This window comes from Cucurbita pepo, chromosome LG12 (genome assembly GCF_002806865.2).
Source record: "Cucurbita pepo subsp. pepo cultivar mu-cu-16 chromosome LG12, ASM280686v2, whole genome shotgun sequence".
NCBI classification, from domain to species: domain Eukaryota; kingdom Viridiplantae; phylum Streptophyta; class Magnoliopsida; order Cucurbitales; family Cucurbitaceae; genus Cucurbita; species Cucurbita pepo.
The window spans coordinates 1,627,187-1,645,789 of NC_036649.1; the positions used below are offsets into that span (position 1 = coordinate 1,627,187).

The 18,603-nt window shown below is 35.2% G+C and overlaps 4 protein-coding genes across 6 annotated transcripts; 3 read left to right on the forward strand and 1 right to left on the reverse strand.

Moving 5' to 3' along the window:
• The first annotated feature begins 1,330 nt into the window (after positions 1-1,330).
• Positions 1,331-6,028, forward strand: LOC111807523 (receptor-like cytosolic serine/threonine-protein kinase RBK2). Its single transcript, XM_023693270.1, has 10 exons — positions 1,331-1,555; positions 1,940-2,065; positions 2,820-2,941; positions 3,021-3,416; positions 3,540-3,791; positions 3,865-4,019; positions 4,855-4,934; positions 5,013-5,148; positions 5,233-5,382; positions 5,769-6,028. The coding sequence occupies exons 1-10, from the start codon at positions 1,518-1,520 to the stop codon at positions 5,949-5,951; spliced, it is 1,638 nt and encodes a 545-aa protein (XP_023549038.1). The 5' UTR covers positions 1,331-1,517; the 3' UTR covers positions 5,952-6,028.
• A 965-nt stretch (positions 6,029-6,993) lies between these two features.
• Positions 6,994-11,206, forward strand: LOC111806769 (probable prolyl 4-hydroxylase 4). 2 transcript variants are annotated; one of them, XM_023692217.1, is made up of 9 exons: positions 6,994-7,195; positions 7,426-7,483; positions 7,567-7,671; positions 8,230-8,287; positions 8,975-9,150; positions 9,474-9,543; positions 9,641-9,965; positions 10,117-10,173; positions 10,650-11,206. In XM_023692217.1, exons 1-7 carry the CDS (start codon positions 7,056-7,058, stop codon positions 9,934-9,936), a joined length of 903 nt encoding a protein of 300 aa, XP_023547985.1. In that variant the 5' UTR covers positions 6,994-7,055; the 3' UTR covers positions 9,937-9,965; positions 10,117-10,173; positions 10,650-11,206. The 2 variants fall into 2 exon arrangements, with proteins under 2 accessions (XP_023547985.1, XP_023547984.1); XM_023692216.1 differs by having other exon boundaries at positions 9,641-10,173.
• LOC111806771 lies at positions 10,224-18,332 on the reverse strand. The gene is made up of 3 exons (XM_023692220.1): positions 18,042-18,332; positions 17,824-17,954; positions 10,224-10,675 (listed from the first exon to the last, which is right to left on the reverse strand). Exons 1-3 carry the CDS (start codon positions 18,187-18,189, stop codon positions 10,667-10,669), a joined length of 288 nt encoding a protein of 95 aa, XP_023547988.1. The 5' UTR covers positions 18,190-18,332; the 3' UTR covers positions 10,224-10,666.
• On the forward strand, positions 12,870-15,486 carry LOC111806770 (histidine-containing phosphotransfer protein 1-like). Of its 2 annotated transcripts, none has more exons than XM_023692219.1 (7): positions 12,870-13,254; positions 13,345-13,411; positions 13,804-13,934; positions 14,037-14,105; positions 14,469-14,540; positions 14,880-14,952; positions 15,129-15,486. In XM_023692219.1, exons 2-7 carry the CDS (start codon positions 13,352-13,354, stop codon positions 15,186-15,188), a joined length of 465 nt encoding a protein of 154 aa, XP_023547987.1. In that variant the 5' UTR covers positions 12,870-13,254; positions 13,345-13,351; the 3' UTR covers positions 15,189-15,486. The 2 variants fall into 2 exon arrangements, with proteins under 2 accessions (XP_023547987.1, XP_023547986.1); XM_023692218.1 differs by having other exon boundaries at positions 12,877-13,215.
• Positions 18,333-18,603: the final 271 nt, after the last annotated feature.

Sequence of the window (18,603 nt, forward strand, 5' to 3'; positions counted from 1 at the left end):
GTAGACTATAGAAACAATAATATTTGAAAGTAGAATTACCAATTATTATACCTGTAATTCGAACGTAAATTCACTAATTAAAATATTATATCATAAATTCACTAATTAAAATATTATATTATCGATAAAAAATCATATGTTTGTTCTAAAATGAATTAAAAAAAAAAATTCAAAATTAATAAGCTTTATATACATTAATACACATTTTCTCGTGCATAAATATGGGGGATTTTTTTATAAATTTCAAGCATGAAAATGTTCGTATAAATTAAAGGCGTGTTGCTTGTGGCTGCATGTCGTATGTCCAGATCATGCTTGTCCAAGACATGTTGTCTGTGGCTGCATGTCGTATGTCTAGATCATGGTCCAGGACATATTGTCTGTGGCTGCATGTCGTATGTCCAGATCATGCTTGTCCAGGACATATTGTCTGTGGCTGCATGTCATATGTCCAGATCATGCTTGTCCAAGACATGTTGTATGGGACCGCATGCCCGTTTCAAACTTCTTTTACTTGCTTTCATGTTAGATAGACCTTTACAGTTATTATTGTGTGAATACGCTGTGTATGACCGGTCACCAACATCATGCTAAAATAACCTAAAATGTACTCTAGAGAGATGTGACAAGTTGTCAATTCTTCCTACCCGAGTTATATGTTATCAAAACCGTTGTTGTTGTCTACTTGCTTTTAGCTTATAACATTGCTATCTTTAAAAAAAATTTCAACGTATTCTTAGCTCACGTTTTCTAAAGACTTTCTTTTAAACATGACTCGTGGTTCGAGCATACGTCGATATTGTCCACAAAGTGTGAATTTCAACTTGTTCCTTGGTTTAGAACAAGTACCGAATCACTATCTTGCTGCTGTAAGAATGCGATTGTGACAAGTTAAATATAGTAATTATTTTCTTAAAAAGATATTAAATAACCAATTTTATTTAAACAAATATATTATACATAAAATAAAAAATAAAATTTTTATTGGACATAAAATTTAAAATTAAAATTTTTCGAACTTATAATATAAAATAAATTCATGGACAGAATGCTATTAAATATTAATTTTTGTATGAAAAATTAAAGATTATTTTAAAGATTTATTAAAAATATAATAACGAAATTTAAATAATATAGAGTAAATTATAATATTTTAACGCGTCGAAATTTCAAAAGACAAGGACCGATTTTCCCGGGAAAATTACAATTCCTCGACGTGCTTTGCATTCAAAGCCCTTTCTAACATATTTTCGATTCCCAGTGACGCCATTTTATGTATAGTTCTTCCCCTCCTCTGGTAGCCGTTCTTCAACCTGAGGGAATTTGCAAACTCAAATCCGATTTTTGAGCATCAAATTTCGTTGATCAATCCAAAATAGTAACAATGTTGAAGATCGCGATTTGAATTCATGCCGACCACTACTCTTCTCTCCCTCTCCCTGTGACTCTGTTTCTTCCTCTTGAAGGCTCAAAATAGCATTCCGATTTCTTCTCTTTCTTCGACTACCATAAACTTCATGGAAAATGATCAAGAATCTCCAGCTTCTTCTTTCAGGTCTTTTTTCTTCTATTTGTTTTTTCTTTTTCAGATTTCGTAATGTGAAAATATGTGAGATTGTTTGATTCTGTATGCTTGCTGATTGTTACTTGCGGAGTTTTGATTGTGCAATGGCTATAATTAGGTTTCTGTTTGCCGAAGTAGTAAGATACGAAAATGTATGAGATTATTTGATTATGTAGCTGATTGTAATGTGCGGAACTTTTTGATTTCGTGATGGATTGTTAAGTATCTGTTTGCGTTTTTTTCAAAAAAAGATTGGAGGTTATATGATTGTTATCTGCAGATTTCAATAGTAGCGCAATAATTAATTAAGTTTAGAAGTAGGATTCAGTCGACTGATGGTGCTTGAGCTTGACGAATTGTTGTTTTTTGATGTAGTAAGACGCCTGAGCGAACGTTGCAGCGATTGAAGATGTTGTTGCAAGTTTCAACCGCAAAGAAATTGGATCAGCAAGACTCTGCGAATATGGTTGAATGCAATCTGACTGTGCTTCAAACCGGAAGGTTGTTTCCCTCTCTACTTTGATTTCAACACATTTATTTGTATATTTTCCTTTGGTTTCTCAATTTATAGCAGTTCCTTCTCTTGGCACGACGATTTTACAAAGCTATTTTTTTAGGCCTTTGTCGGTTTAGTTTGGACTTGAAAGAAAATCGATGGTCCAAACCAAATTGTTGAAGATGGTTGGGAGGGAGTCATAGGTTTATAGGTAAGAAATACATCTCCATTGATATTAGACCTTTTGTAGAAATCAAAAGAAAGCCACGAGAGCTTATGGTCAAAGTGGACAATATTATACCATTTTGAAGATTCGTGATTCCTAACACAAACCATTAACAAAGGGTTTGGTCTCGTTTGAACCTAAAGAATTCGGAAAACAAACGAACAGAACGGGCTGGTTTTGGCTTGGTTTTGCACGTCCCTAGTATATGTTTGAATTTTTTTGTTTCCTTTGTGTTTAATGTTATAGTTGTGGGATGGGGATTGGAAACTTTGACATAAAGGAAAGGTTCAGCCAATAATGAAGGTTAATGATGCCTTAATTATAGAGCTATAGAGCTATGCTCAAGTTGGGTTTATTTTGTCTGGTTGCATCTTCCTGACCTGGTTTATACTTTCTGCAATTCTCTAGTGGCCATTTATTCAAATTTCCCATGTCATCAAGTGTTCTATATTTGGTTATTAGAGATTTTGCCTTGGAGCTTTTATGCTGTTTGTGCTGTCAATTAGTTGTTGACGTGGGAATTTGTTGAACAGCAATGATTCAGGCGATATTACTTGTCAAGATCAATCAAAAGATCAGACAGATCAAGCTGTGGGGACTCCCAAATTAGGGAACAGAAGACCGCGTGGATTCTCCGACTCTTTTGCTTCTCATGGTATATAAGTCTCTAAGCTCTTGCAAGTATTTCATCATTCATCATGTACTAATAATGTTATGATTCTATGTGTTGGTAGAGTTGAGATTATTAGAATTGGAAGATGAAGCCAAAGACGAGTCATCTCCTAGAGGGGTGCTCGAGGATTGCTTGAGAAGCTTAGATTCTGAAACAACTACTTCCCGGGACAGCACTTCCGATTGGGTAGTTAATCCGGACTCCAGAAATCCAAGCCATTGGAAAGGTTTCTTTCGCTTACTGAAGAAAGGACCTCAAATGCGATTTCAGACCTTTCCTCCTCTAGCTGTTCCAAAAATCGCCAAAAGAAAGAGCAAAAGTATTAGAGAGGATATGCTTCCGGCAGTATCACCAGTGAGGGACTCTTCTATGCAGTCCGAGTTTTGCTACTTCAAATCTTCTTGGAAGAATTTCACACTTTCAGAGCTTGAAGCTGCTAGCAATAACTTCAACCCAGGTCTATTGCTCGACACTGAATTAGCCTTGTTGATGTGAAACTTTGATAATGCCGTTCCTTTTTTATGGTAATAGAATATCTAATTTGTATGCTGATAAAACACCTTGTTTCTTTTTTCAAAAGAAAACTTGATTGGTGAGGGTGGTTATTCTGAAGTTTACAAAGGGCAGCTGGAAGATGGGCAACTTGTCGCGATCAAGCGGCTTAATAGAGGCACCCAAGAAGAGATGACTGCAGATTTCTTGTCTGAGCTTGGAATTATCGTTCATGTTGATCATCCTAATGTTGCGAGCGTAATTGGGTACGGCGTTGAAGGGGGAATGCACCTTATACTTCATTTATCACCCCTTGGAAGCCTGGCATCCATTCTTTATGGTTTGTTATTTATTGTCAATCTTTTGCATTTCTAACCGTTTAATTTATTGCTAATTCCACCGGTATAATCTAGGGCCAAAGGAGAGACTGGATTGGTCAACCAGGTATAAGATTGCTCTAGGAATTGCTGAAGGCCTCCTGTATCTTCATGAAGGCTGCCAAAGAAGAATAATCCACAGAGACATTAAGGCCTCTAATATATTGCTTAGAGAAGATTTTGAGCCTCAGGTATGCTTTATGCTCTGATACTTATCCAAGTGTTATAGCTGGAGATATGCAGGAAAGTTGAACTCAATGCAAACATATTGTAAAGTTTGCGCATTGAAATTGATAACATCAAATAAAAATCCTTAGGATATCCAACCTAAAAATGCAGTTTCTGTGTGTAGGAGGGTTGGGAGGGAGTCCCACCTTAACTAATTTAGTACATGATCATAAACATAGGTAAGGAACATCTCCATTAGTATGAGGCCTTTTGGAGAAACCCAAAGTAAAGCCATGAGAGCTTATACTCCAAGTGGACAATATTATACTATTGAAAAGAGTCGTGATTTCTAACTTGGTATCAAAGTCATGCCCTTAACTTAGCTATGTCAATAGAATCCTCAAATGTAGAACAAAGAAGTTGTGAGCCTCGAATGTGTAGTCAAAAGTGACTCAAGTTTCAAACAAACGGTGTACTTTGTTCGAGGACTCCAGAGAAGGAGTCGAACCTCGATTAAATGGAGGTTGTTCGAGAGCGCTCTATAGTGTACTTTGTTCGAAGGATGGTTAAGGATTGTTGGGAGGGAGTCCCACGTTGGCTAATTTAAGGAATGATTATGGGTTTATAAGTAAGGAATACATCTCCATTGGTATGAGGCCTTTCGGGAAGCTTAAAGCAAAACCATGAGATCTTATGCTCAAAGTGGACAATATCATACTAGTGTCGAGAGAATACCTCTCCATGATATGAGGCCTCCTGGGGAAGTCCAAAACAAAACTATGAGATCTTATGCTCAAAGTGAACAATATCGTACTAGTGTAGAGAGTCATGATTTCTAACAGTTTCAACATCTTTTAGATATCCGACTTTGGGCTTGCTAAGTGGCTACCAGATCAATGGACTCACCATACCGTGTCGAAGTTCGAAGGCACATTCGGGTTCGTCGATCGAAACTTCTTGTGAAGAATTTTTAAAATCCTACTACTCCAACCCTGATCCTCCTCTGATGATTATAGGTACCTTCCTCCTGAGTTCTTTATGCATGGCATTGTTGATGAAAAAACCGATGTCTATGCTTATGGAGTACTTTTATTGGAACTCATTACCGGACGGCAAGCATTGAATAGCTCACAGCAAAGCCTTGTGATGTGGGTATGTCCCCAACTGCAATCTCAGTTTTGCTGATCTTGAGAACAATTTTGTGTATAACACTTGTCTGTTAAAAACTATTTGCAGGCTAAACCTCTACTTCCTAAAGATAATCTCAAGGATCTTGTTGATCCATGTCTTCTCGACGTATTTGACACCGAACAAATGAAGCTTATGACATCGGTAGCTTCAATGTGCATAAATCAATCTTCAATTCAACGGCCAGAGATGGGTGAGGTAACCACTTTTATTTGGTCAAAGATTAAAATTATCTCTCGTGAAGTAGAAAAGAGTATAGCTCAATTGATTAAGATGTATACCTTTAACTAAGAAGTTTAGAAGTGTGAAAGTCCGTACCAGAGGTTGAACTAAAAGAAAAAAATAGATTGAAGCATTGATCCTCTCATACCTCGAGGTTGTCTCTACCCCTTGGTAGAAGATTGCCATCTATTTATAAACATTGAAATTATGTTGTTTTTTGTTCCGCATTGATAAATTTCTTAGAGAAAATGAAGTCTTGGTAGATAACGATCTTATTTTTAAAAATCTATATTTGATTTCTTGCAATGGACTTCACATTTCATAAATTAGATTTGGTATCTTATATTCATACATATATGCAGATTGTTGAGATCCTGAAAGGGAATGGAGCTGCTTTGGAACTTTTACAACGACAGAAATCTAGATTTCAGAGGACATACTCCGAGGAACTTTTAGATGCAGAAGAGTATAATTCTACCAAGTATTTAAGTGATATGGATCGACATTTAGAGATTGTCTTAGGAGCTTGTGATATCGACGTTTAGGTTTATTATCACCTCACACTTTGTTTTCTTTAAAAAAATTCTCCCACGAAATAATTTTTATACGATATTTATGCATTTATACTCTATCATAATATATGATCTCGATGTTTCAATTATGTTATTTGAAGTTATTTTCTTTTTGTTGTAGATGTTGAATTCATTTGAGAATAACAGTGATAGTCTGAATGTTGTTGCTGTGTTATTATATTTGAATTTAACATGGTTTGAGTTTAGAGATGGTTGGTATTTTCTTCATTTCAATTATCAAATTTTCACTATTATATTTTTCAACTAGGCTCGTTTTGACATATGGTTGACATATGGTTGTATCTCATTTGAATAAATTACCATTATTCTCACGGACCATCAATTATTCAATATATTCTTTTGAGTCATCGAGGAGAAATTTCTCTCATTAGAATGTGACCTCAGTTCGTTCACAATCTACCCTTTGGGGTCCAATATCCTTGTTGACACAATGCATGATGTCTGGCGTTCACAATCTACCCTTCGGGGTCCAATATCCTTGTTGACACAATGCATGATGTCTGGCTCTAATACCATTTGTAACCGTTCAAGCACACTACTTGTAGATATGGTCTGTTTCCAATGTCCTCGCTTGCACACTGTAAACCCATTCATAGTAGATATTGTCTGCTTTGACCCGTTACCTACCGCTGCCAATTTTTTTTTAAAACGCATATGCGAGGGAGAAGTTTCTACACCCTTACAAGTAATGCTTCGTTTTCTCGTTATCTATCATTGTCAATCTTACTATTTTTAAGACTGTATATGTGATGGAGAAGTTTCTATACCATTACAAGGAATGCTTTGTTTTTTTAGTTGAAACTTACGGAAGAATTTCTCATCAATAAAATATTAACCTAAACTCGTTTAGATATTATATTCGAAGGAGAAAAATAAAGAAAAGAAATAGACTGGTTTCTTATTCTGACGTGGCAATCTCGCACGTGTGGTTGGCATCAATGTTTTTCTGTCGAGACTCGAGAGGAAGCCGCCCCTTTAAAACTCTGGATTTGCAAACTTCGAATAAATTTTCTCCGATCACTCTCTCTCTCTCTCTCATTTAATCCGATCGAGACTATGTTCAAATTTCGCAATCTGTTATTTCTCTTCTTGATTTTGATCTCATCGGTTGTTCGGGAATCAAGTTGTTCGTATGCTGGTTCGGCTACCTCCACCGTAGATCCTAGTAAAGTGAAGCAGATTTCATGGAAACCGAGGTTCTTAACGCTATCATTTTCAAACGCACGTATCTTCTTTCTGATTTCTTTTCCGTTCTATCGTGTTGTTTGCTGAGAAAGTTATGGAACTCGAAATTGTTTTAGATTTTAACTTCTTGTCGTCTAGGTTAAGTTCAGTGACGGTTCGCTACTGCAATAGCCTTAATTCAGTTTTGGATTGTAATTTATGCTTCGCAAATTTTTGATTAGGCGTTTTGCTGATGTTGCAGAGCTTTTGTATATGAAGGATTTCTCACGGACCTAGAATGCGACCATCTGGTTTCTATAGTAAGTTAAGCTTTAGTGATATTCATCTTTATAGAAGTCATGTCGATCTCTGTTGTTGAAGGCTCGTTTTTCTTCTCCGATAGGCGAGATCCGAGCTAAAGAGATCTGAAGTTGCTGATAATGATTCAGGAGATAGCAAGCTCAGTACTGTTCGAACGAGCTCAGGAATGTTCATTTCTAAGAGCAAGGTTAGGTTCGATCTCCATACAAATAATCTTCCAGTTTGTTTTTCTCGATGTTATCTCTAATTTCTCTTTCGATTTTTTTTTTTGATCGGAAAAAACTTCTGCTACTAGTGGTCATTGAATCTATTTATTGAATTAAACTAAATGGAAGAAACTTTGCTGGTAAGAAACTGAAATATATTGCATTCTCAAAGAGGTTAAACAATCACATTACGATGTGAATGTTCCTGATTGCGTGGCTGCACTAATTAACATTGCGTCTGATGTGTAAGTTTAGGATCTTAGTTTGATTTACGACGTCCACTATGTTAATTGTTCATACAAAATTATAGAGCAAACAATTTTTCAGAAATAGTAACTTAAAACCTTCTCTCCTATCTTGTTAAATCAGGACTAGATTGAAAAGTTCTGAGTGGTTATGTTTTAATAAATCTAATATACAGTGTACTTTGAGCTCATCCCTCCCTCATGTATCTTAGACTTGATGTATAAGTGTGCCAATAACTATTTCCTTTCGATCTATTAAGTATGGTTAAAGTAACTTCTTTATTTGATATTTAGGATTCTATTGTTTCTGGCATTGAGGACAAAATTGCTGCATGGACTTTTCTTCCAAAAGGTATACGATTTGTTCATTGTCAAATCACAAATTTGCCATTGATTTGTTGCGTCATATGCATTTGAAGTACTACAGTTGATTTTCATAACCATTAGTAACATTCATTCTGTTTCCATTGATTTGGTTATGTCAAGTACTAGTCTTAGGGGGTGTTCATAAGTATATTTTTAGATTTAATCCAATTATTTGGATTGTAAATTTTTTCAACCCAAACAATTGGAATCAATCCTACCATAAATTATTTGGATTGAGTTGGTTCGATTTGTTCGAGTCATTTCCTCGCATTTTTGTTTTTAATAAAAGTAAAATATTAATATGTAACATATTTATTTATTTATTTTCAAATATTGAATTAAGATTTATAACTCAATTTCTATGTATTTTTGAAAAGCGTCCCAATAAATTAAAATTTTATTTAAGAGTTCTTAATAATAAATACTAATAAAAACAATAATGAAATAAAAAATTCGAATTGGTTGGATTTAATTCAAGCTAAATTTAGAGGAATTCATCAACTAAGGGAACGTATAAATTTTTCTTTATTTGAACTCAGTATAACCTAAATAAGTTGATAATCGGTTGTACTAGTGAAATAGTTGATTGAATTTTTCAGGTCACCCTATTTTTTTTTTTTTCTTGAAGACCCCTAATTACTGCAAAATGTGGCGTGTATTTCTCATTTTTCAGAAAATGGGGAGGACATTCAGGTATTGAGATATGAGCATGGCCAGAAGTATGAATCACATTATGATTACTTTGTTGACAAGGTGAATATTGCCCGGGGAGGACATCGTTTAGCTACAGTCCTTATGTATCTCTCTAATGTGACCAAAGGCGGTGAAACAGTTTTTCCCTTGGCTGAGGTTAGTTCCAAGTGTTGATTCACAAACTAATTTAACCAAATTATTGGTCAATTGGATTACACATGAAGCTCAAGGATACTGAAATTCTTCCTCACAAGTAAGCCAATTTACTAAGAATAAGAATAATGCTAAGAATTTTTAGGATTCTTTGGTACCATGTTAAGAGGGATCAATTCCAACCTGGTACCAGAACTTCTCATTCTTAACACAATTTTTAACCAAATCTATAATTGGTATTAAATTTGCAAATGAATTTGGCTCATAAATGACCAAAATTGATAGCGGGTCTGTTGAACCTCGTTATATAATCTTTATGTGAGCAGAAGTCTCCCCGGCGGAGGGCTTCTGAAACAGACGAGGATCTCTCAGAGTGTGCAAGGCAAGGAATTGCAGGTACGAGTTCCCAAACAAACAAACTATAGAGCTTTTGCTGAAATTAATGTGCTTTTATTTGTGACTTTATATTCTCACTTGGAACGAACGGATGTAGTGAAACCAAAGAAAGGCGATGCCCTTCTTTTCTTTAGTCTCGAACCAAATGCAATCCCAGACACCAATAGTCTCCATGGTGGCTGCCCTGTTCTTGAAGGAGAAAAATGGTCAGCAACAAAGTGGATTCACGTTGACTCTTTCAGCAAAAACTTGGGAAACATTGGGGACTGTACGGATCTAAATGAAAGCTGTGAGAGATGGGCTGCCTTAGGGGAATGCACCAAAAACCCTGAGTATATGGTCGGATCTGCAGAGCTTCCAGGCTACTGTAGGCGGAGTTGCAGGATCTGTTGATACACTCCAAATTTGGATACCTTTTGGCGGTAAAATTCTTGATTCTTGCCTTTGGAAGGATGGTAATTGACTTATTTTAAAATTATTATTGGCTTATTTTAAGGTATTGTTTCTTCTACAAATAAATACACAGACGTAATTACTTGATGAAGTTTCGTCACTCATGAATTGATTGTGTAGCTATCTTATGCCCCTTTTGAACTCTGAAGCACGGATGAATGAAGCAGCAGCGGTCGGGTAATTATAACTCTACTTTTCTTTTTTACTTAATATGATTGAAAAATATATTTTTTTTTTGTCGAAAATTAATTGTTTTATTCGTGTAATCATATATTGATCACCTTAACTCCTCTTAAGAAACCTCCATTACGTTTTTCTTAATCGAACTAGTTTAATTTTAGTCCCTACTTTCTAATGTTCAAAATTTGATCTTTGATGATTGTTTTACGTTTTTCACCAACAAAAAGTAACCTTACTGGTCACCTCTATTCTCGTATTGTCTTTTTTTTTTTTTTTTCAAAAAAAACTAAATTTGATTGAAAGTACAATTTTTAACCTATATATTATATTAGAAAAGTTGCACATTATTCCCTCAAAAAAAGCCTAACTTGATAGGTGGTGGTTGTTGGTTCAGCCATTGTTCTTCTCATCTTTCGACACTATATTTGGGTCATTGTAAATAGTTCTGATGTGATGAATTCAGCAAACTCCAGGAACCCAGCAGGACTTTTCAATCCATCTGAAACCAAAGGACAAAGGAAGAAAAGAGGTAAAAATAGGTTTTGACAAAAGATTATCCATTTATATGTAGGAGTGAGACCGAGTAAAAACTCGCAGTTTTTGGTAATTTATTAGAAAGAAAGAAAGAAAGATTCCGTAAGCTACTTAGTAGTGGATAGGTAAAAAGAAAGCACTCCATTACGAATGTTGGGACATATGAATAAAGCAATGTCTAAGATAATGAACAAGATGCTCACTCACTCAACTAGCGCACCTCTAAAGTGGCCATGGAGATTCTTCCTCCCATCACCCAATAACTCAATCCCCTCTAATGTTAACTGCTTTTCTTCCTTCCTATTCTAAAAGATGGGAGCCTTCATGGACAAGAAAAATGATAGGTAGCATCAAACATGGACTATGATCCATCCTGACAAATTATTTATCTTTTAGATTGAGTTAATTCAATTGGTCAAGGAAGCTTTTTTGACGGTATGCCTCTAGGAATCTCTAGTACTTTCAACTTAATGATTATATTCCAAGTTGAGATCAACATCTTACGCACCCATTCCACATGTTAGGAGTAGCTGGTGTTTCAGCAACTCCCTATTCAATGTTGTGCATGGTTCCTTGATAACTTCTAGTTTGATTAGGAAAACCACGAGAAAAAAAATAAAGAATATGCTAATGAAAGTTATTCAGTCAAGAAGAAGAAACTTATAGTATCATAGCTACTCATAGTCATTTTGGTCGATTGATCTTCCAATGTGCTAGTTTCAACAACTCTCGTTCTTTATATTTCTTCCTAGCTGCTTAGCGTGTATTTAGTTCATTGTCTTAGATATTAGAACTATTAGAACTATGACTTTCAACTTAAAATGCCTTAAAGAAAGAAAGAAAGAAAAAAAAAAGACTTCTAAGTACTACAGTAGCTAAGGATAGACATATGGCAATGACTTATAACAGTATAAAATGTAAAAACTTGTTTTCAAATTTCTAGAGAAATAATTTTATTTTTTGAATATAGAAAGCATCAATGTCAGACGAGATTTAAACATTTAACTTTTTAGTTAACATTGACGAGTTATTACCGACTACATGACAAATATAAATAATAAACATCCATTTGTTTATTTCACATATGACAAACATAGGACTGTTTATTGTATGAACAAAAGAAGGTAGTAAAAGAAGGGGGGCATTTTAAGATGGGTCAAATCCAATCCAAAACCACACTGTAGTTTTGTCCCTTTTGAAGCCAAATAGAATATTTTCCTTCTTACTATTAACGATGAGAATATGGATCCAACCCATCATGACGTGAATTCTTTTTCTTTTTCTTTTTTTAAAATAAAAATAAATAAAGAGAGAAAAAGTAATAAGAAAGAAGAGAGGAGGGGAGTCAGGAGTCTCATGAGTCATCTCGTTCTCATTATCCCAAAGATATATATATATATATATATATATAATTTGGGGATGGAAAAAAAAAAAAAAAAGATGAGGATCTCAAAGAAACAAATGGCAGCCGACCAAAACGCTAAGGCACCATTCTTTTTTCTTCTTTGGTTATAATACCTCACAAAGCAAAAAGGGGTTTTCAATGGCATCATTTTGGTCCAACTTTCTGTCCCTTCTTTGCTTAATCAAACCCCACTAAAACAAATCAAACAACAGCTGTACGATTTCAACCCAGATTCCTTCTAGCTTCACAATAACCTCACCTTAAATTATTAATTTCATTCCAAGAAAGCTATATTATTATAATATGTAAAAACTAATTCTAAGACAAATAAGTCTAAGGTTTGAGTTCCTCACACTCCAAATATTAATATTACTTAATTAGTTTCTATTTTTACCATTCATCATCTCGATATAAAAATCTCACCTGTAAAATTGAGTTTTAAAGCTCCATAGATAACAATATTATGAGTTTTAAAAAGTGAAATTCTGTAAAAATGAGAATATTAAATGTCTTATGAGAAGAAACAAACAGACCCATAGAGTTGATACTAAATTTGAGAGGTAAAAGGATTAGATACTAAATTTGAGAGGTAAAAGGATTAGATTGAAAAAAGAAATGGTTAAAAGTTGAAGGACCAAGGGGACCCAAATAGAATATGGCAAAAGTTGAAGGACCAATAGATGTGGCGCACGACCAACTTTGCCTTACTTTAGTTCCAATAAGACACTCACTATCCAAATTCATTGAAAGAGAACTCTCAAATCTTTTCTTATACATCATCATCAAGCTTAACTTCAGCAATAAACGACAATCAATAGTTTCTCAGGAGAAAAAGAAAGACTTAGCAAAAGGGAATATTATAAATCAGTACAGCGAAAACGATGTATAGCACAGGTAAAGCGAACACTAAAAAGGAGATCAAATGGTAAAGGGCTCCTTTCAGAGTTGAGGTTCATAAGTGAATAAATGACACAAAGGCCAAGAGAGAGCAAATTGTGGAAGTTGGGGACAACAAAAAACACCTAAAAATAAGGGAAAAGCTTTGAATTGCTGCTACTACTACGATCATTAGGAATCATCTCTCACCAATAATTTTGAAGGTTTTCTGGCACTCCAACCCTTTGTCTGGTGCAATTATTGTAAAGGATCTGTGCAATTTAAGGTAGGTGCTTTGTTGGGTTGCAGTTTTAATAACAGAGTTTCTTTTTCTTTTTACTTCTTGCGTGTAGTGCAAGCATGGAGGTGGGATTGATGCAGAGACAATGGGTCGAGTACACTAAGTCGCTATTCTTGGAGGTATGAATGAACAAAAACAAAGATCAAATCAGAGATGGGTTTTGCTTTTGTTGTTTGGTTTTTTGGTGTTTTTTTCTATGTTGGGGAGAGTAGGATTTCTTGTTTTGTCGTCTCGTTTTTAGATGAGAAACGATATGATATCTATCAAAAGAAAAGATGATGGCCTAAGGGTCGGGGTAGAGAGAACCACCTCCCGAAGAACAACTATAAGAAAGCGTTCGAGTTGTTAACCATCGTGGAAAGGTTGTAGTTACAAAAGAGTTTCCTATGATGAGTATAACTCAACCAAGAGGAAGTTAGCAGTCCATTTCTTATACATTTCTTGTTTTGTAGTCTCAAAGTGATACTTGAATTTAGTTTTCTGGTGTTTTGTCTTTGTTGGGGAGGGCTAGGATTTCTTGGACAGTCAGTTTATAGAGCTGCAAAAACTGCAAGATGAGGGCAACCCAGATTTCATTGCTGAAGTGGTGTCTCTTTTCTTCGAGGATTCCGAGAGGCTACTCAATGATCTCACCGCAGCATTGTGAGGCTTCTCGAGGCTTATAATCTATGAGTTTCTTTGTTTTGAATGAGTATTCCCGGAATTTTTATGGGGTTTTATTTTCTTTCCCTTGCCTTTTTTCAGAGCTCAACCTGACGTGGACTTTCAAAAGATTGATGGCCATGTTCATCAGCTTAAAGGAAGCAGTTCTAGGTAGGCATAGCACTTCAAGGAAGCCAGGAAGCCTCTTTAGTACCTTCTTTTCCTCATATCCTTGTGCTAAAGGGCTTTTGGGCTTGGGAGATATTTTGAAAAATAGTCTTATGGATTTAATTTGTAAGAATTTGCCTAAAAAGAGGAAGGCTATTTTTCATAATAGCTCCCAAACAGCCAGTTTTCCCCCCGTAACTTAAAGCATAGGGTGAATAAAGTTTTCATTTGCCGCTCGTGATGGGCTCTCTCTCAGATCTATGTTCCAATTCTAAAAGAGAACTAAATAGTAATCTAAAAAAGATGATCAATTTTAGAACCGAAAATCAACTGAATGAAGAATTCTGTAACTTTTGTGATTGACAGCATAGGTGCACAGAGAGTTAAAAATGTCTGTATTACCATGCGCAGCTTCTGTGAGGAACAGAACATTGAAGGGTGAGTTCTTATTTACTAAAGGCTAAGCTGGGTTCATATGATGATGCTTAGGTTCAAGTAGGGTTTTGATTCTTGAATTTTACCTAGGTCCCTAAATTTTTGAAGTTCATTCTTGGAACTAGAGCTTTTACCTACTTCCTAATTTGGTTTTTTTAACATTTAAAACCTCAATGTTTTACCATGAAATACTTTCATCATTATCAAACTTTCTTTTTAATCATTATTTTGGCCCTAGAGTTAGTAAAACAAAATCAAAAGTTTTTCTAGATAAGCTCCTGCAACATATGTGCGATAGTGAATAAAATCAGCTTATGAAAACAATGAAAATTGTGGGTGCAGGTGCCTGAGATGTCTACAACAATTAAAGCAAGAGATCTGCCTCGTGAAAAACAAGCTTGAGAATCTATTCAGGGTCAGTACATAAGACTGTTATTATTATTATCATCATTTTGGGTAAGAAACTGAGCATTGAGAGAAACTTAAAAAAAATGTACAAGGACAGACAAAACAGTACATAGACTGTTGTTAAAAAAACTAGCAGATCCTTCATAATTTCAAAGGATTTATACCTTAAATTGTTAATTGCAGATGGAGCAACAAATTGTGGCTGCTGGTGGGTCGATCCCTACAACAGAATTGATATTCTAAGTCGAATGTGAGAGAATACTTCCTAGAGCCACAGTTGATGGGGGTGTCGTTTTTCCATTTTCTTGGGGTCCTTGGGACATTATTGTTCTTCTGTTTGATGAGATCTCTATGAAAGTTTATTGCGTGAGGAGGTATTTTCTTTGGATAGGAGCGAGGAAGTATTTTCTAAACCATGCCACTTTCCTGTGTGACGTCAATGTTAAACGAAGGTTGTATGTAAAGATTCCGATGGAGTTCCACATTGTGAACAACAAGAACTGGCTTTTTATAAATATTTGAGGACTCTCTTTTTCAAGTTGATTTTAAAGGTAAGTAAAAGCTCTACCACGTGTGTCCGAGTGTTCCTTTTCCACATTGATTAGACAATTGGGAGAGGTTTTCTACGGCCGGTTTTACAGGGGTGTCATACCAAATGTGCGGTTACATACATAATTTTCAACTACGTAATCCCAATAGTGAACATTAATACTAGATCAGAGACTAACCTAAGCAAGTCGATGAGCCCTGGTAAAAGAAAAATGATTTATACCTTGAGAGAGCAAGAGGATGCACTTTTCCTGCCCCTCTTTGGAGAAAGATTATGATAATTTATCTGAAAAAAGGATTTTAATCTTGAAGAGTGTAACCTTCCCCTTAAGGAGGAAGGTGAAATTCTTGGATGGTTGAACATTGTAATGGATTCTTGTAAAGAGTTTCCATATGACACCTCGGTGTCAGATATACTTGATGATTTAGGTGGAATTATCAATGAATTTGGATTAAAAATAAACACCAAGTCTATGAACGGATACTTAGCATTTGTGCATCATAGTGAGCATTTCAAAGAAATATTTCTAGCACACTTTAAACCACTCCTTCCCCCTTCCACTTGGCTTCTCCTACTCCTAATTTAGCACAAACGTTCTAAAAACTTGAGTAAAACAAAACAAAATGTATCTTCAGTTACATGGAAAAGATTTTATTGAAGTGATGTTTGAAGTAGCAGATTAAACATCAAGCAAGGCTGCAAAATTCTATATTTCTTCTTAATATTTTTTCTCAAGCAATATTGTTCAACAAGGCAAAACTTCGTTCCAAGTTTTCCACAACATGACAAACAATCTGGTTGAGAGTTCATGATGTATGTTAGCACATTTAAGATTATTTTGTGTTATTATTAAGAAAGACGGATTGCAGGAACTGCAAAAAGTTTAAAATCTCCACTGGTTTGAAATTTTTATGAAGTAGGATGGAGAAAATTGAGCTTCCATTACATTATGTTATAATGTTTAATATCAAGTTAGAATTCAGAAATCCATCATAGTCTAGCGGCAGTCCTTTCATGGAGATCCGTGAGATTGAGTCATCTTAGAGGGGAACAATACTATGCAAAGATTCAGATCTGTTCAGCTCAACCAATTCAGACTTCAGACTACTAAAAATGGTCAAAATGCTTCCAATTCCCCTAGAAACCAAGATATTATAGCTTGCTCGCTCATTCAAAATCCAAATTCTGAAATATTAGTCACCCTTTATCATGGTACAGGGTTGATTAACTAAGAAAGATCATAAGATGAGTAAAGTCTCGGGTCAGAGGTTTCTTTCTAACTTGATTAGGGAAAAGAGTCTAGACTCAGTACAATTAATTTCGTGTGTACGTTCCTACAGAACACTACATAGACTGCCATGTTTGTAGACATGATTGCCATATGTATTTGCTCAAACATTCTGCAGAAATTCCTTTCTCATCTCCTGTCTCATGGTTACGAGGGCGAGAAGAGATAGGTATATAAGTTGATTCAAAGACCTGGGGAAAGGTAACTACTAATTTCATAATTAGAAGTTACCACAAGTCAGACAACAGGGACAGATTATTTTTGCACATGGACTGTAACTTATTGCCAAGTGAGATTTATGATATTTTCCGCATTTGAGCTTATGAATAAAAAAATAAGAATAAAAATAAATAAATAAAGAGCAAAGAAACATGATTACCAAGACAGTAGGGCATTATGGCTTTGTTTTCATGGTCAACTACAGATCCACCAAGTCGTAGTTCTATCTAGACAAGTTCAAAGGTATCGATCGTTTTCTACAATTTTCTTATTGAAGCCTTCTCTGTTATACTTCAATCAGTTGATTTTGTTTGAAATTGCTCCTTCAGCACCAGAATGCCAAATTTGCACACAAACCATCACAAAAGACTACTGCTATCTTTAGTTCTTATCATCCTATGTACACATTTCCACCTCTACCTAATATTCAGTCTTAAACTAAAATTTCTCATTCACAATATCAGCCAACTTCGCTCATTATAAACTAACACTATCTAATTTCTTGTCAGAACGAGTCTTTCGTAAGCAGTAGTTCACCATGTGTCAGGTACAAATATCACTATCCACATATCCGAGTGACTAACAGTGCATAATGGAAACATTAAAGGCTGAACGTTGAAGCATTACGATTTCTTTTCCTTTCTTAGCCTTTCTTAGCCTTCTTTAACTAAATCGACTCAGTAGGTGCTAATTAACACGTTATTACATTATTACGTTATTACGAGAAAAAAAAAAAAAAAAAAAANCTTTACTAATGCATATGAAACCATTCAATTATCCCGAACTAATCGCAATTCAAATAACTGAGATTTTCACAAAACCTGATGAAGCAGCCTCCGAATAGCACCCGATCCGGAATTCTTTCCATCATTTCCTTCACGGACGCCAGAGTCCGACTCGTCGTGGTACCATCCCACCGATTTCTGAGCTTCCAGAACGATCTGAGAGAGACCTAAAATGCATGTCCATAACGAAGAATTCAAACTCCATTCAAAGCTCAGACAAACATAAACGTATATTTATCATTCAATTAACGCACCTTCTTTGACGGTCTGTTTGTTCTGGCGAATATCATGTACAGTTGCGGAAATCTTCCAGTACAGAGGACGACCGACATAGAAAACGACGAGGAGGAGAATCACCACCATAACAACGCGAAACGTAATCCTAGCCGTCGACGACGCCATTGTTTCCGGTGGCTATGTCTCGTGGAGAGAAACAGAGAAACAGAGACTGTGATCTATCAGAGCTCAGAGATTCCCACAATGCACTTGAAATGGTTAGATCAGGCAAAAAGAAAAGAAGCTCCGTGCTTTCACCTTGCTATTTATATCTGTTCTATTTATCGATTCAATTTTCTCTTATGCCAGCTGTCGATAAAATTTACGTAATATTTTAATTTTATTTTACTACTATTTTTTATATTAAGATTTTTTTAAAAAAAAATTAAAGGATATTTTTAAATATTAAAAAATTCAAGAGTATTTTTAAAACTGTTTCTATCCAAAACTAACCGAGATATTTTTGTGATTTATTTATTTTTTATCTTTTTTATTTTTTTTTAATGTAACTTTCACCGTGAAGAGTTTAGAATGAAGGAT

Coding starts and splice junctions, on each gene's coding strand:
- LOC111807523 (XM_023693270.1), top strand. CDS start 1,518: ATGGAAAATGATCAAGAATCTCCAGCTTCTTCTTTCAG. Junction 1,556..1,939: donor TCTCCAGCTTCTTCTTTCAG/GTCTTTTTTCTT, acceptor TTTTTGATGTAG/TAAGACGCCTGAGCGAACGT. Junction 2,066..2,819: donor ACTGTGCTTCAAACCGGAAG/GTTGTTTCCCTC, acceptor TTTGTTGAACAG/CAATGATTCAGGCGATATTA.
- LOC111806769 (XM_023692216.1), top strand. CDS start 7,056: ATGTTCAAATTTCGCAATCTGTTATTTCTCTTCTTGATTTTGATCTCA. Junction 7,196..7,425: donor CAGATTTCATGGAAACCGAG/GTTCTTAACGCT, acceptor CTGATGTTGCAG/AGCTTTTGTATATGAAGGAT. Junction 9,151..9,473: donor CAGTTTTTCCCTTGGCTGAG/GTTAGTTCCAAG, acceptor TTATGTGAGCAG/AAGTCTCCCCGGCGGAGGGC.
- LOC111806770 (XM_023692219.1), top strand. CDS start 13,352: ATGGAGGTGGGATTGATGCAGAGACAATGGGTCGAGTACACTAAGTCG. Junction 13,412..13,803: donor CTAAGTCGCTATTCTTGGAG/GTATGAATGAAC, acceptor GGGGAGGGCTAG/GATTTCTTGGACAGTCAGTT. Junction 14,106..14,468: donor CTTAAAGGAAGCAGTTCTAG/GTAGGCATAGCA, acceptor TGTGATTGACAG/CATAGGTGCACAGAGAGTTA.
- LOC111806771 (XM_023692220.1), bottom strand. CDS start 18,189: ATGGCGTCGTCGACGGCTAGGATTACGTTTCGCGTTGTTATGGTGGTG. Junction 17,955..18,041: donor CAAACAGACCGTCAAAGAAG/GTGCGTTAATTG, acceptor CATGCATTTTAG/GTCTCTCTCAGATCGTTCTG.